This window comes from Chenopodium album, chromosome 22 (genome assembly GCF_948465745.1).
Source record: "Chenopodium album chromosome 22, dcCheAlbu1.1, whole genome shotgun sequence".
NCBI lineage: Eukaryota > Viridiplantae > Streptophyta > Magnoliopsida > Caryophyllales > Amaranthaceae > Chenopodium > Chenopodium album.
Window position 1 is genome coordinate 4,313,801 of NC_137855.1, and position 16,808 is coordinate 4,330,608.

Sequence of the window (16,808 nt, forward strand, 5' to 3'; positions counted from 1 at the left end):
GAATACTAAAAAAAAAAATGATTAAAGCTAGCTAACTAACCAACATTTTCTATTAGAACCTGAGAAATTTATTGTGTATCACATTTCATTATTTCACTCATCTTTGACATCACATCACATCAATCTTTACTTTGTTATTTTAAAATCAATTTACTAGATGTTAAATAGTGAAAACATTGTTAACAGTATTGATTGTACAGCAGAATGGATTAATACTTCAATTATCGATTTACTCAATGATTATATACCTCAAAATAAACGTGCTCTAATTATTTATAAGTGTTTACTTTTCATGTAGATTAAAGAAAAGTAATCACTCAATCGTAACAACTACTTAGCAAGTGCTGACCAAAATTTTGTCTTTTGACAATTATAGTAGAACAAAAGTCGCACCAGTCAAAGGAAAGCAGTATGAGTCAAACACTGAAATCAAATTGTAAACATAATACAATTTATCAAAAGTTGCTTATTAGTCGTAAATGACCATACGCCAAATTGGTTGAATCTACCTACCACAAAAATGAACCAATCTAATTATGTTGTGTGTTGCAGGCTTTAATCATCTTTTTTGAAAAGTTCCTTTTTCACTAAAATACGCAAAATGACATGCGAAAAGTGTCTATAAGAACATACAAATATTTTTTCACTTGAATTTTACTTAATTGAAATTATTTAACGTATATCTTAGCATAGCTTGTCAATCCTTATAAAAATATTAAGAATAACCATGATAATTCAAAGCAGTCTTTTTCGTGTATATACCTGTATAAGCAAGGAAGAGAGCATATATGAATATATAGTCCAATATGATGTGCAGACTGAGGAGATCATTGTCTATATAAATTAAATTATTATAAGTCAAAATAAAAAGATCATATACTAAGCAAATATGTTCAAGACTTAAGCAAAAAAAAAAAAAAAAAAAAAAAAATAGTATGAATTATTTGATTAAGTTTTGTTATAATCCTATTCATTATTCAAAGTCACTTTATATTAGTTATACAACTTTCTTTGCCTGTTCAAATAAAACTAAAACTTTTTTCTAAAAAAATATTCATTGAAATATATTACTACGTATCACATTCTGTCAAAGCACCTTCATAATTAAAAGCAGGACAATTATCGAGTATTTTTAAACTCCGAAATTCTTTCGACTAATTACATTGTTGTTTGTAAATTTTCCATATATCCTTCTTTAATTATAATTATAAATATTCTAAACAGCAACGGGCTGACTAGTTGATACATTGTACAGTGGCTCCTGTACTTGAAAATTTGGTTGCTTCCTGTGTAAAAACATACAAAAGTAGCTAAATTTTCATGAATCCTGTAAAGCTCAATATAGATATGAATGCATCTACCCCTTCCTAGCCTTTACTGCTGACAATTTGAAAACAAATTCCTGTAAAAAGATAAAAAAAGAAAAACAAAAGTATTAACCAATCAAGCTCAAATTAATTAGTTAGCCAAAGTAATGAAATCCTACCTTAACAAAATGACGAACCCATCAAATTTGCACTATGCAGCTAGTCATCTCCTTTGAAAGTTTAGCTTTCCGACAAAAAATGCAAATAGAGACGCAAAAGTCAGAGGGAAGATAAGTAACATAGCAGCAACGAGGCCAAGATGATTATGATCAAACCCAAAGTAGTCTTCTATGAACGAAGAGGCTGTAGTGCTTTTGCCAAATACTGTAATTTCTTCATGTATATCACCGTACTGGGAAGACAGCAGACCATGTAGAGTCCAAGAAGTTGGACATATATAAAATAACCACTGCCACCACATGGGAATTTGCTGCAAAGAATACCACTGCAATCTCAGTTTTCCAACTTATAAGAGGTATGTATGTGTACAAGATCTGGCAATACCAACTAAAACGAAGTACTTGATTATCTGATCCAAGCTTGAATTATATCCAAAATTACATAACTTTGATTCATGTATTTCATACGAAGTGAAATTGATTGACCCAAATTTCGTGCAGCTAATATTGATTCATGTATCTAAAAGCTAATAGCAATAGACTCAAAAAATCTGAACCAAGCTGAACATGAACTGAATGACTCATTACCCAATCCAGACAGTGAGACAGCCTATTTTCTGCCTACAGAATGCCAACCAGAAGCAACCCATCTAAGTGATCTAACTTTGTGAATTTTGAGATTTCTTCAATTACAGTTGGGCTTTGATATAAGTTGATTAAAATTGAAAGGAAAGTAAGGCTTGTCAGCCATAACCACAGGACGTAGCAGCTATTACGCAAACATTATCCCAATGTCTAAACACAGGCACCAGCCCATGACAGAATGAAAAGAGCCTATTATAAACAGCCATACCAGCTTAATCACAAGGAGGTAGTTATCAACTGATCTTTGATCCATAAGAAAAATATCTGCTACTATACAATAACCAAGAAGCTCAGATATAGTTTAACTTGATAATCATTTTCTGTTCCTAGTCCAGTAATTTGAATTCTAGACAGAAAGAAAAGAAAAATGCTCCCTTTGAAGTCTAGAAGTATAAGTTTACACTGGTTCATGATTTCCATGATAGATTCATCCCCTAAATATTTAAAATTTATCATGATCTTACTTATATACCTTCATAATTGTTAGGCCATACTCTTTTCTCTTCATCACTGGAGATATTTTGGGAAATCTGGCTGTATTACTACTTTAAGAAAGTGGCTAACCTTTCTTAATACCACAAAATAGTACCAAGTGACTAATATTTCTAACAGAGGGCATAACATGATCAACCTATTAAAGTTCAAATCATTTAGTATATGCATAATATGCAACAAAATTATTCCTAGAAAGGTATATCTTTCTTCTATGAAATAATTTCAGAGACTTTTTCTTTGTCATTATTGTAATGTTATACTTTGCATATGTCAAGAACACATTTGAATTAAATAACTCACCGGTTTAGGGAACAGAAATCCAGAAAATAAATTCATCAGCGCATAGTTAGCTGATGCTATGATTGAAGCCATCTGGTAGTTTGGAGTCAATGATGCGAGCATCATACCCAAGTAATTGAAATACACCAAAGTACAGGACATGGCATAGAAGTACCAGATCAACTTGTAGGCTGTTAAGTAATACCCAATCATCGGATATGTAATAATAGTAAATATTAGAGCTATTGTAAGAAGATATGGAAGCTCAACGGTGACCTGTAAATCAGAAGCTAGATAAGTGAAACAAGTGAATAAAGAAACACAAAATAATTGATTAATAATCAAGATTTCATTTACTTTCAGAATAGGAACCCCCGCCCCCTCCCCCCCCCCCCTCCCCCCCCCCAACAAAAAAAAAGGTTAAAAAAGGCGTGCAAATGAAATGTGTATAAAAATATGGAGAACTACTAAATTTAACTTGAATACTTTTTTGCATGCATCAACAAAAGATATATTTTAAGATGAAACAAAAAATGATTTTTAGTTGATATTTGTAAGCTAAAATTGTTTTCGTAGATATATTAGAACTAAACAAATTCTAGTCACAGCAAGAATGAAACCAGATATGGAAAAAAATTATACCTGTGCAAAAGAATAAGCCCACGAGGAGTACATCCCAGCAAATCTTTCCCGATAGACAACATTTCTTTCTGTTGAGATGAAAGGAAGGACAGATTTACAGTTGTTTATCCCCAAGAACGTCACAGAGACAAACATCGAACCAAATATTGTGAACATACTTTGCTCATCTTTTCTGCCATGTCAATGAACATATTTGCTGATGTTAATATGTAAGCAAAATCTCAAAGAACATCATGACCAAATCCCATCTAAATTATAATTTGACATGGAAGTCATGAATATATGTAACAGTTGGCAAGCACACATCACATTATTACTGAAATGCAACTTTTGAAAGAATTGTGACCAAATATTTCTTACTAAAATATAGTTCAAAATTCAGAAAATTTTATAACTGATGACAAATTAGAAAATTTCTGTACACTTACAAAAACCTTACAATTCAGTTTTAAAAAAATTTCCCTGCCATATGACATACGAAGTATATATATGAAAGCTAGACAGCTAGGTAGAGCTAGCTAATAAATAGGGTAATGGGTATAGGGTTAGGGTCAAGTTAAAAGGGTGGTCAATATAAGGCCAAAATAATAGCCCAAAAAAATTTGTGTAAGAAATTTTGTGTTCACTAGTGTCTCTTTTGTCTCTCACCTTTTTACTTTTTCTTGCTTGTTTATTGACCCTTCCTGACTCACCCAATAATCAGTTCTACACCTAGGTGCATCTTTTTGGGATATTTTATTTCCATACTGACACTAGTTGTAGAACAGCTGGTAATTTGAACGAGAATTAAGTTTAGAGCTCCCCAACTTACATGTTTCTCCCTTGCTGCCAGAACAACAATCCAAATATTAGAGATGACACAAGGGAAAACAAGAGACGCATCAAATTGTATGAAGGGCTTCTCCAGTAAGATAGCTGTTGCTTCCAAACACAAGATTTATATTGTTCCCAACCAGATAGTGAAAAGCGGCTCTGAAAATGAAGATCCTTAGAGTCCACAGACGGGAGACTTAGCTTCTGTACAACCTCTTCATTGTTCCTGGAGTTGACATGATAGCCAACATGACGCGGGAATACATAAAGAACAAATAAAATAAAAATCTAATAGATAAGGAGAGAAGTACCACAACACACTCACTGGCATAGAACAGAGTTATAATAAACTTCTGCAAAATTGATCCCCAGTTCAATTTCAGAAGATGCAGAGGTGACCTCTAACATCCATGTTGCAGGATTATAGTTGTCTTTGATCTTGGGCATGGAAGGTATGGTCTATTCAATTACAAAAGAAAAAAAAAAGATATCACAGTAGGACTCAAATAAAATCTACGAGGCAGTAAAAATCCAATTTAATTACCAAACAAAAGATCTAGCAAAAAATAAGGAAATTAAGTAAAACCAACCTGAAAATATTCAATAACTTTTCTCGATTGCATGCCCAGGGGTCCAGAATAGATTATGCGTCCACCAGTTTTTAAGAGAATCAACTGCAGTCAAACAATAAATTCACACCCATAAATTTAAACGCCAACCAAACAGTTACATACATTGTATTATACAGGAAAGGTAGAGCTAGAAGTGAGAAACAAACATCGCAGTTATTTCAGGGTTATAATTAATCAATGATGCATCGCTGCATGTAAAATGATGAAGTCAGGATTAGTAGATAGATCTCTACAATGATTAGGATGAATCACTGAGACAATAAGATATTCAGTTCATCTAGTATGATTCCATACATTCTTAACTAGTGAAGTTAGACAAACTGCAATAGAGTTAGTGGCATAATATCAAGGTGCAAGTAACTGTTTTAAGGGATATACTCCGTAGTGTTTTTTTTTTTTATCAACAAGAGAAGTATCCTACCTCGTCAAATGCTTCAAACATGTCAATACTTGGTTGATGGATGGTGCAAACAACAGTTCTGCCAGTAGCAACAATGTTCTTTACTGCTCGAATTACAATGGAAGCTGCTCTTGCATCCAGACCTGTTGTAGGCTCATCCATAAATATAATTGATGGGTTGGCCACAAGCTCCACAGCTATAGTAAGCCGCTTTCTTTGCTCAGTTGATAGACCATTGACACCAGGTAAGCCAACCAAGGCATCTTTAATTTCATTGAGCTCAATAGTTTGAAGGACTTCGTTAACGAATTCCTGAAATGAAATTAAGATAATTTTGCAACGTAATCTTCAAAATAAATTGGAGCTAGACTTGCAATTCTTTCCATGTGAATAACTGTCATACTGTTTTGGTATTTGAATCAACATTATCAGGAAGCCGAAGCCAGGCAGAAAAGATAAGTGATTCCTCAACGGTAATATTTGGAGAGTGTATATCTGCTTGTTCACAATAGCCTGATACTCGTGCAAATGTTTCCTGCACCTTAGGATACCCTCCAATTCGAATTTCCCCTTTGATGGTGCCACTAGTTTTCCTTCCAGCAAGAACATCAAGAAGAGTCGTTTTTCCAGCTCCACTGACACCCATCAACGCGGTAAGAACACCTGGCTTAAAAGAACCAGTGATGTCATGCAGAAGCTGCAGTTTCTTCTCAGTAAAGCCTTGTTCTCTCATTTCCTAAGACAAGCAAAATTATTATAAAGTATAATAACACAGTAAATGCCCTGGGAGCTTATGAACAACTTATTGCAGAAGGGGACCTCAAGCTTATAAATTTGGTTTTGAGATTACCATTGGGGTATCAATGAAATACTGCACATTGTGAAAAGTTACTGTAAAGGGTTGGAATGGTAAGATCATATAACCTGCCATAATTACCAAACGTTTGAGAATGCTGGGCGACAAATTTGTGCTGATAAGAAAAAATGTCCACGTGAGCAATGCTAATTAATAGGAAATTCAGATGAATTTTTTTAAACTTTATTAGATTCTACACAGCTTTTGTTTCCACAACTTTTTAGCTCGTTGTCCACTTGATAAGGATCTCCTGATCCTTGTAATTGAGAAAGCTTTTCTCTAGAGATGAAAGCCGTAGATGCTATCGGAGCTACAAATATAATTAAGAAAAATTTAAATCAGTAATGTTACTTATTATGGCCTTTGTTCTAGAGAAAGAAAAAAAAAGTCAGTCTCACCCTTTAAGTAGGTTAATGCTAAAGTAAATCCCACGGTGGAAAGTATGCAAAACCCAAACAAAGCACCAATCGAAACCCAGACAAAGTAACCGTCAAACAGTAGTCCACGAGATTGAAGTACTTCATGACCTATTGTTGTGTTCGAAGTAAGCATCTACAAATAAGAATAGGAATCAGATAATAGATAAGGAGCGAATACACCAAGTACTTTCAATGAATTGAACACCGCAACACTTCGAAGTTTTCAGAAAAGAATTAACACTCTGTTTGGATAGAAAGAAATGGAAAGAAAAGAAGAGATGAGAAAGAAGGAGGACATATTCTTTTGTTTGGGTAAAGGACTGGGGGAAGGAAAGGAATGAGAGGAAGGGATCCATTTTCCCTCTCTCTTTAATAAGCATATTCCATCCAAAATTGGAGAGGATTGGAGTAAAAATGGAGCTCACCTTTCCTCTCCCTTTCTCTTCCCTCCTCTTTCTTTCCTTCCTTTGCTATCCAATTAAATCATAAGTGTCAGAGACCCATACCCTAAAGATTTAGGCATTGAATGCAGAATGCACATAAAATGAACTCTTTCAACTTCGTAAAGATGACACTTATCCAAGAGGACATGAGCAGAGCACTGATGTCTAGTACTCCATTGGGTTATCCAACTAGCTGTTATAGTTAAAATTCAGTCCCAACAAATTAATACATGATCAAGAATGACCAAGATGGTCTTATAGCAGGTTCTTCTTATATCTTTGAGATATAATCAAAGCAAAGGATCAATCATACATATTGTTCATTCTAGCATGTCAAATTTTCGCTCATAAACTTGCATCATAATTGTCATGCCTCTAATTGCTTACCTTTTGCCACCTTGGAGAAAGAAATTCATTAGTTGCAAGACCAATCTCTCCATAAGTAAGTGGCACAACCCAAAATCCCCATCTTAACCATACTGGCATCGAAGCTGCAAGTAAAAGCACAGGTAAGTAATAATATTCAGATGATCAGCAAATTTTATTAGGTAAAGCTTAACAACTATTTTTACCTTGCGGGATTATGAATCCACTGAATATGAAAACAAATAGAATGAAGATAACGGATGCAAAAGTGGAAGCAACTGTGGTTCGAAACAGAGAAGCCAAGAGCCTGAACATGGATATTGATGCTAAGTGCACACCAGAAAACAGAAGTGCTTGGCAGAAAAACCTGAAATACACAGAAAACTCTCAGAATTTATTCTAATATTTAGTTAGCCAGAATACAGCAGCCAAACAATGACAGTCACAACTAAGGGTACACTGTCACAGCACAGAACTCCTCAAAACTTACCTTCCAACTTCTGGAGCATATCCAATTGTATAGTAAGTAAGTGAGGTCCAGATAACAGCAAGCAAAATGGACAAAGGGATCTTCAGGGTAGTGGCCGGAATCGCATAGGCCCAAGCGGGGTAGAAATACAGATCTCTCTGTTTAAAGAAAACAGGAAGTCTCATGATAGTCATTGAGAGTTCTGGAAATCCATCAAGAAGAAGCATGATAAGACCATAGAATACAGAGCCCAGATAATAATTTGCATGAAGAATGTCAACATGCATCCGTATACGTATGAATACAGTCATCGTTATCAGAGCTATAATGACCAACTGCAAGTGGAAATATCAGGGAAAAAAAAACACAAGAAACAAAATTAGGTTGCAATTAAATGTAGCTCTAACATGTATACACCTTACATATAATTGAACATTGAATTTGACATTACGGGGGGTGGGGGAGAGGAGATATTTCCATAACCTCATGGTTTCATAGTTGCAGTTAAAAGAACTAACCCAGGAAAAAAAATAATTTACATAATTCAAACAATACACGCATATACACCGACAAACATATACAGGTGTGCCCAGGCAAATCCATGAACAACAAACAAACTTTTTTTTTTCTTTTTCTATTTCAAACAATAATCCAAAGAAAAAATAAAAGTTGCAAGCACACTGTAAACAACCTGAATAATTTTGAAAATATATACGAAAGAGTTTCTCTTCATAAGCAGAAATTCCCTCGAAAAACAAGCTTTGAAGAGTTCTCCCTTTGGCAGATAAAACTTGTAAAAGGAGATGGCATAATCATCAACCTGCGTCTTCACATGTGGCTGTGAAGCCTCTTCATATAATGTCTTTCCAACATGAGATGCCCTATATTTCTCACAGAACATATTTACAGAGATATAGCGATAAGGTTCTTCGCAAAACCAGTACTGTGGTTGGTCTTTTTGTGAAATAACCTGTAGAAAAAAGGGTATACAGTGGAGGATTTTACATCAAGCAAAAGGAAGTTAGAGAAAAATGCAGTCAATACATAATATAAAATGTGCATCACCAGATACCAGAAAAATGTTACCTCCTGAAGAAAGTCAGCTATTCCCTTCCTCTTGGGACACCTAAAACCACAGGTCTCAAAAAATTCCAGAGCACAATCGCGAGGTCCATGATACACAATCTTTCCTTCTGCCATTAAAATTACATCATCAAAAAGATCAAAGGTTTCTGGTGCTGGCTGAAGAAGGGCAATCAGTGCAGATGCATCTGTTATGTGAACCAACTGTTGAATACACGAGACAACCTGAAATGCGGTAGAACTGTCCAAGCCATTCGTTATCTCATCCATAAACAATGCCTTGGTTGGCCCAACAATCATTTCACCTACAAAATTCCATTACAACGATTCTTCATATGATGGGAGTATGTTCTAATTCAAGTTAAAAAAAAGTTGTTTACACAATTAAATGAAGCACCTGTAGTCAATCTTTTCTTTTGACCACCTGAGATACCTCTCCTCATAACATCTCCAACCATAGTGTCAGCACATATATCAAGCCCAAGAATCTGCCAGAGAACAGATGGCAAGTAGTCGAGTACGTGATTGACAACAAACTAATATAAACCACAAGTTGACTAGAAAAATCAAATATGAAGAAGGTTTTTTCAAAAGACTTACTCTAAGTATGTAGTCTGTCTGCAAGGAATTCTTTAACCCTTCAACAGCTATAGCCTGTTAAATCATTAGATTATATACACACATTTACTAAACACCATGGTGCTTCAGAGCATAAAAATTAATAAAAACATTCCAACGGTAAATGCATATATAAATGTTACCTGATTGATTATGCTTTACTTTAATCATTTATTTAAACACTTAATTTAGAGAGAAGTAGCAAGAAGGGATGAAGAGGACTGCCAGTTCCTCTATTAGGTACTCAAATGGATATCAGACAGAAATAAGCAAATGCCTCATCAACTCTCATATAGTCCTAGTAAAAGAGGAGAGATTCCAGGAATAAGAAGATACGGACAAACTCTTGAGGAGTTTCTATTTCAGAATATACACTCATGATCAAGGGACGAGTAACTCATTAAATTGTTGAAGCTGTAAAAGTTATCTTTTCTTCAATGACCATAGTGAGAGGGCTATGAAAATATGAAACTATAAATCACCAATAACATCTCAGCAACAAAGATAAACCTTACAATAATCACATGAAGGGCTAGAATTAAGAGCTTTGCCTTTGCTGGCATTGGTTTATATCAAATCGACATTAAATTTAATAAGCAAAGCAAGATGCCAAACAGTGCTAATTTTCATTATTCACATATCTAAGGAAGCATTAACAGGATAAGCACCTTCTTATCTTTTACAACAGACAAACTTTCAACATATGATGCAATTACATTTGCTATTTGCCTGATTAGAAAGCATAGCGAGAGTTGTCAATTCTAATTTAGATACAGCTAGTACAATAGAAAATTAATCATTCATTTGAATCAAATCAGTATTGAAGGAAGCAAGGGATCAAGTTAGCAATATAGCATAAATCGATGATACATAGAGCTGCAAAGACAAAATGATAGCTGGAATACCTTCATGTATGCATCTATGTTAGCATCTGGGATGATTCCTTCCTGCTTCTCCCGTTTACAGACCTCTATTAACAAGTCTTAAGAGGCAAATAACTTCCATTATTACTTGGACGTGATGAATGGTCATTAAAAATAAAAAATAAAATTAAAAAAAAATAAAAAAAACCCAGTAATTAGGAACTTATTCAAATTACCTGCACGGCTTCCCACACCTTGACAACGAGCTGAAAAATCAACAGTCTCTCTCACGGTCATTTCAGGAATATGCAGGTCATGCTGGCTTATATAAGCAGAAGTTTTTTGAGGAATAAATTCTTCAAATTTGTGCCCATTGTATTCAATATCTCCTTTAAGCTGCAATAATAAGAAACAATATGTGTAGGAGTTGGAAAACACAGGCTTTATATGAAAATAAAAACTCCTATTAGCCCCATTCATATGCTCTCCCTTTAAGATCCTTCTTTCAAAATAGAATCATGCATTTGATAATAATGAGGCTTAACAGCTTAAGTCCAGTAAACCTCAAGTTAAAACTTCTCATCCCCAGAACCAAATGCAAGAATTAAGTAAATACAGAAGTAAAAGGTATGTTTTAGCTGCATTTGACATATATCATGGAAGTGTTTAAGAGGGAAGGCAAACTCATAATACTTAATTAAACAAAAAAACCTCCAAAGAGCTGTTGAGGTTTCCTGAAAGTGCCAACAAAAGGGAGCTTTTACCACATCCAGGTGGACCAAGTAGTAGAGTCATCCTGCAAAATCACCAGCAACTACATGAAGGCACTTGTCCGGAATACTTTCGGAAACATAATACATCTTGATACTCTAGATATCTGAGAGTTGATTTTAAGACTTCTTATATAGACTATTCTAGTGCTCTACTACTAGCAAACCTTCCAACTCACCTACACTAAATCCCCAAGAAAAACAAATATACTCAAATAAATTAGGGTACACATTACGTAAAGCACAGACTCAAATGTAAAATATCAGAACTGAGAGCATTTTAATCACTACTGTATCTCAAAGCTCCTAGCCTCCTAGTTACTCTGAACATAGAGATAGGAGGCTGATTACAAACATTGTCACTTAGATCAAGCTCTCTAAACTTCAATCTACACAATCTTAGATGTAATACCTTGCTACTCCTTACAGAGAATTGACGCTATCCTAATAACCAGAAAATCTAGAAAGCTTAAATTTCACAAATTTGAAAGTTACAAGTTATTAATAGAAACAAAACCTACAAATCCAGTTTCTTTATTGGGCTATGCATCAGATCCCATATAAGAGGTCTTTTTGAAAGCTTGAATTAAGGAATTCACTCAGTGTTTCTTCCTCACTACCCGTTTGTCTCTTAAATTTGGTTATATATAACTTGGTCACATTATATAAATGATATGCCATTTTAAGCATATCTCAAGAAGAATAACCCATTCATTATAACATATAACATCAGCTTGGATGTGAAGAAGATTAACAGTGTAGGAGGAGTATGATAGTGTAAATGTTGTCTCAAACACTTCAGTCTAAAATAGAGCGAGCATATACTGACACCATAGCCAGATATTGCCATGCTTCCAGAAGATTTAGGAAGTTACAATGATGTAATTTGTGATAAGAGTTGGGAACACCACCCACAAGACTGCAAATGAATAGTGCACCAACTTATATAGTTATATGCATGTGATAATCTTTGAACCAGCAAGTCATAGACTGACATTTGAAAAGAATTAAGCAGCACAAAACTCTTTCAAGGAGAGAGCATAAAACTGAAAGTACCATGATAAATGTTACATATTGAAGAATATATTATTTAGCAGCATCATGACATTGACCAACACTTGACTGCAATAATATTAGAACCAGATGAGGGAAGAGCCACATGCAAGCTTCTTCACATAAAAGTAGTTTTTTCTGTCAAACAGTTCTTAGCACCAGATGAGGGAAGACCATGTACAAGCTTACACATGAAACAGTTGTTCTGTCTAACCCTTTTTAGCACAAAGTTAAATACTCAATTTGTAGAAAAATTATTTACTGACCTCCCAGGTTTGATTATGCCACTGACATCCTTAATAATGCTAACCTTTGCTTCTTGCAACTGAGACTTCAATAGCTTGGAGAAGACCTGTACAATAAAATAATGCAAGTAGATAACTCAGAGTAGGGGACGCTGACTAAGTTCTTTCTTTTTGTAAATTAGGCATTTTTGCAAGTTGAAAAAATATAACCAGTCTCGTTTGTTTTTTTTTTTTATTTTTTATTTTAATTAATATTAGCGTCTATTCAGCATTTCAGCCTCATGATTTCAAAAAAATAGTGGTAAATGACATCATAGTTTAGACACCAAACAATGAATGAATGAAAAAAAAAATCCATATGAGAATTACAACTAGGAGCTACGATTGCATATGAAGTTCTCCAAATTCCTCATGTACTTACAGAAAGACTACTTTTAAAAGTATTCCACAGAGTAGGAAGGGGCTTTCCATCCACAACCTTACACCTTGCGTCCACAAAAAGGTTTTTATACTTTATCTTGACAGCAGGAAATTGTAACCCAACTCTACAAAGGAGAAAAATTGCAAAAGTTAAAAGACGACCATATAACAACAATTGAAAATATTATACAGTATTGCATTCAATTCAGTCTATCGGCTACAATCTGATAAATCCACTTAGTTTTGGGTTTATCATAACTTCGTAAGCAGTGTATTACATGATGGTAATTAAATTAGCTTCTAGATTAAAATTAAAAATTAAACAGTAGACAAGCAAAATAATTCCACTGAGTCACTGACCATTGAACTCCATGCTAATGAAATGTAAATTATACCATTATAAAAATAAACATTGATGAAATTCCTTTATTATGAGACAAATGGGTGCATAGGACCATAGGGGTCACTATACCTTCGCAACTATACAAACTACAATAGTTATAATAAATGTATATGTTGCAAACCCTTGACTTCATATCATAGTGGCTGCATATATAGATCAAAAGATCAAGAAGCACTAGTAAAATATCTTTGTAGGTAATAAAAACGAAAAATCCGCTTTATGCCACAACAGAAAAACTTCACAAGAAATCTTTGTTAATCAGAAAGGCTTTATCTTCTTTCTCAATGGTAGTCATAATTCCACAGTTCAACCAAAAATATCAGCCCTAGCTAGCCAGAGATCCATATTTATCATATACTTTACCAAAAAAAGTAAGGGCTAATAGTAGCTGAAGCTAATGAAACCCACTTTTGCTAAATTAGTATACGCCCCACACTATTCAACTTTCTAATTTACCCAATATTAGATTTAATTAATTAAATCTTAAAATTATAATGATTCTTCCAATATTACCCTGATCAATTCCAATTTAGCTATTATATCAAATCAAGTACAAATAAATTACATCGTCAACAATAATACTACCTCCGTTAACGGTTATTTGCAACATATACTATAAATGAATGCTAACTATTATGTGCAACAAATGTTTTTTTTTTCTTTTTTAGGTAATCATTTCTCTCTATCTCTCACCTCATCACATGCACCCAACTTTTTCTCTCTCCATTTTACTCTCACAAACAAATTTTGCCTAGGAGTCCGCAAACACCCCCTTTGTTGCAAATAATAGTTTACGGAGGAAGTATAATATTATAATTTAGTGTTTAGAAAAAAAATTTAGCCATTGATTTGCTTTAGTATTTACACTACTTTGAATCCTATTTAGATTAAGTAATGCTCTTGGTTGCATTATGTACATTACGTTGCAAGAAGCGAAAATTAAAGTGAATGTAAACGTAGATGTGAGAATGTAGTTCATTAATAGACATCTTGCAAACAACTCAGGACAACCCAAAATCCAAAATGGTATAACATCCATCCCACCCTAATTCCTCCAAGCTCCAAGAATGAAAATAAAAGGTAACCTTAAATATGAAGAGAAGCACATAACTTGTTTATAAAGGTAAGCAGAAAGGGGATCTACTGAGACAAGCAGTCACAAAATATTCCGTAAAATTTAGGACATACGGCCCCAAAGCCTCTTTGGCTTTTTCTTAGATAATCTGTAAATATGGGGCGTACATATATTTTACTCAATTCATGCATAATTGTGATAAACTTACTTTTCCATTCTTTTCCTAAGTTTCTGCAACAACCGAAGGTTATCTTGTTCAATCTGCTTGATGAGCTTCTCAATGAATTGACAGCGGTCTAGAGGTCCAAGCATGGAGACATCAATCATCCGTTTTCCATTGGCATTAATTGTGCTTCCACCATCATATTTATCAAACAATAACATCCTTGATCTTTTATAGGTTGGTAACCTCTCGATTTTAGCCCATTCTTGAATGAACTCCTCATCAAGGACATCCTTTGAAGAATCCAAAGATGTATTGCTTCTGAAACTGGACTTGTGACTCTGGAATGACAATCTTGAGCTTTTACCAAGCTCTGCCAGTTCAGAATGTTGAGGCTCAATTTTATCATCAAATAATTGAGACATAGCATAGTACTAAGAAAGGATTCAAAGAAGCAAAGAAGACAATGGAAAATAGGAGAAGGATTTATCTATTCATTTAAATGGTATGAATTATTTTATACACATGCAGAAAATATAGTAAATAACATAACAAGTGCATGCATGTACTAAGAATGACATGCAACATGACCATTGCTTAATTTGCATAACATTAGGCTGACATAGAACAATCTACATGTATAACTTCAATCAGATTTCGATTCAACTTAATAATAGAAAATGATATATGATAAGAGACAGCTGTACAAGAGACTTAATTTCAGCTTCCTAAGTCGAATGAATTAAAATTCCAACTTAATTAATAATAAATCCAGGATCTGGACTGATGATGAATTAAAAAAGGTCATTCCATCATACCCCAAGGGGAGTTACCTGGTCTTGACATATAAATGGTAAGTACATTGTACGTTAAATTTTTAGATAAATAATTGACATGCACAGTATAGTTAACAATTTGTAGCTTTATGAGCTAACAGATTAATTGTGTCGTATTATGCATTGGCAAGATATTTACATCCAAATAATCACAATGAAAGGTACAAATGTAAAATAAACAAGGAGCGAGAGAAAGAGGAGTATGGTAGATTGGAATCAGCTCAAATAATTACAATTTGAGGGTGTAATCTATCTAACCTATATATAAGTCACAAGAGTTTTACAGTAACAGGTTTGTTGAAGTTTACAACAAATAAAAAATAGTGTGCATATTTATGTAAGCTATGATGCTACTAAGAACCAAATGATGCCCTCATTAAGTATTTAAAATTAAATAGCTATAATTTGATAAAAATATTGAATATGACAATGACAAAAAAAAAGTGTTAGATTTTCTCAGATTGAGCGCGGTGTTGCAGCAGGTAATCAACATCATCATTTCCCATAAAGATTCTTAAATTAAAAACTAAAACGAAACTCTATGAATCAAATCAATCATATATTATAGCGATACAGCCAGTTTGTGTATAGCCAACTCTTTTATCAATAGAAATGATTCACATAAATAAAAAGGGTTGCTAATCTCAAGTTTATTATACTCCCTTCACCCAAAATTATTCAATCTCATACTACTTCAATATGTCAGTGATGCCAATACTAAGATTAAGTATTGGGGGTTAATAGAAATGACAACTGCTGGTAGTATATTGGGTTTTTGATGTAAAATCATGCTATACTCGATTACAAGGGTTGAAACAATGCGACAACTACATCTCAAGAGAGTACTCGTATAGGGCAAGCACCCTAAGAATAACCCTCACAACCAGATTGTCAACTCCGGATTATTATAATAGATAATCAGTAATCTGTACATAATTATATTACTGCTAGCTGTAATTATTGTTGGAATAATTTGGAAGTGTCACTACAATAAACTAATCAAGTACTTAAATTTCTCCTGGGATGAATACATTTGCTTATTAATATTCAGAAGAATCCTTCGAATTTCAAGCAAAAATCAAACAGAAAAATGGCAATCCACATAATAATTTACGTGCAAAAACACTACCCAACTCACTAAATATGCAGATAAATTTGAGCAGCAAATAAAATCAAGAAATACTAAGAAATTGAGATAATTGAAGTAAAGAAATTGAAAAATGTGCCTGCTTAAATTGAAATTTGATTGACTCTTGATCTGCTAAACGATATTCCGCCTGCAATTAAGGAAAAAAAATTCAGAAATTAGAAATGATATTTCATCATCAATGACA

At 33.8% G+C, this 16,808-nt stretch overlaps 1 protein-coding gene across 1 annotated transcript; it reads right to left on the reverse strand.

Annotated features, from left to right (window-relative positions):
- Positions 1 to 1,037: 1,037 nt before the first annotated feature.
- LOC145605176 (pleiotropic drug resistance protein 3-like) lies at positions 1,038 to 15,121 on the reverse strand. The gene is made up of 25 exons (XM_081661210.1): positions 14,684 to 15,121; positions 12,999 to 13,122; positions 12,599 to 12,684; positions 11,221 to 11,305; positions 10,746 to 10,905; positions 10,552 to 10,628; positions 9,629 to 9,682; positions 9,426 to 9,516; positions 9,032 to 9,333; positions 8,637 to 8,915; positions 7,967 to 8,280; positions 7,683 to 7,843; positions 7,498 to 7,601; positions 6,647 to 6,800; positions 6,466 to 6,558; positions 6,243 to 6,316; positions 5,796 to 6,128; positions 5,414 to 5,704; positions 4,951 to 5,034; positions 4,686 to 4,819; positions 4,359 to 4,586; positions 3,548 to 3,719; positions 2,927 to 3,181; positions 1,487 to 1,797; positions 1,038 to 1,402 (listed from the first exon to the last, which is right to left on the reverse strand). The coding sequence occupies exons 1-24, from the start codon at positions 15,061 to 15,063 to the stop codon at positions 1,531 to 1,533; spliced, it is 4,302 nt and encodes a 1,433-aa protein (XP_081517336.1). The 5' UTR covers positions 15,064 to 15,121; the 3' UTR covers positions 1,038 to 1,402; positions 1,487 to 1,530.
- Between the last annotated feature and the right edge of the window lie 1,687 nt (positions 15,122 to 16,808).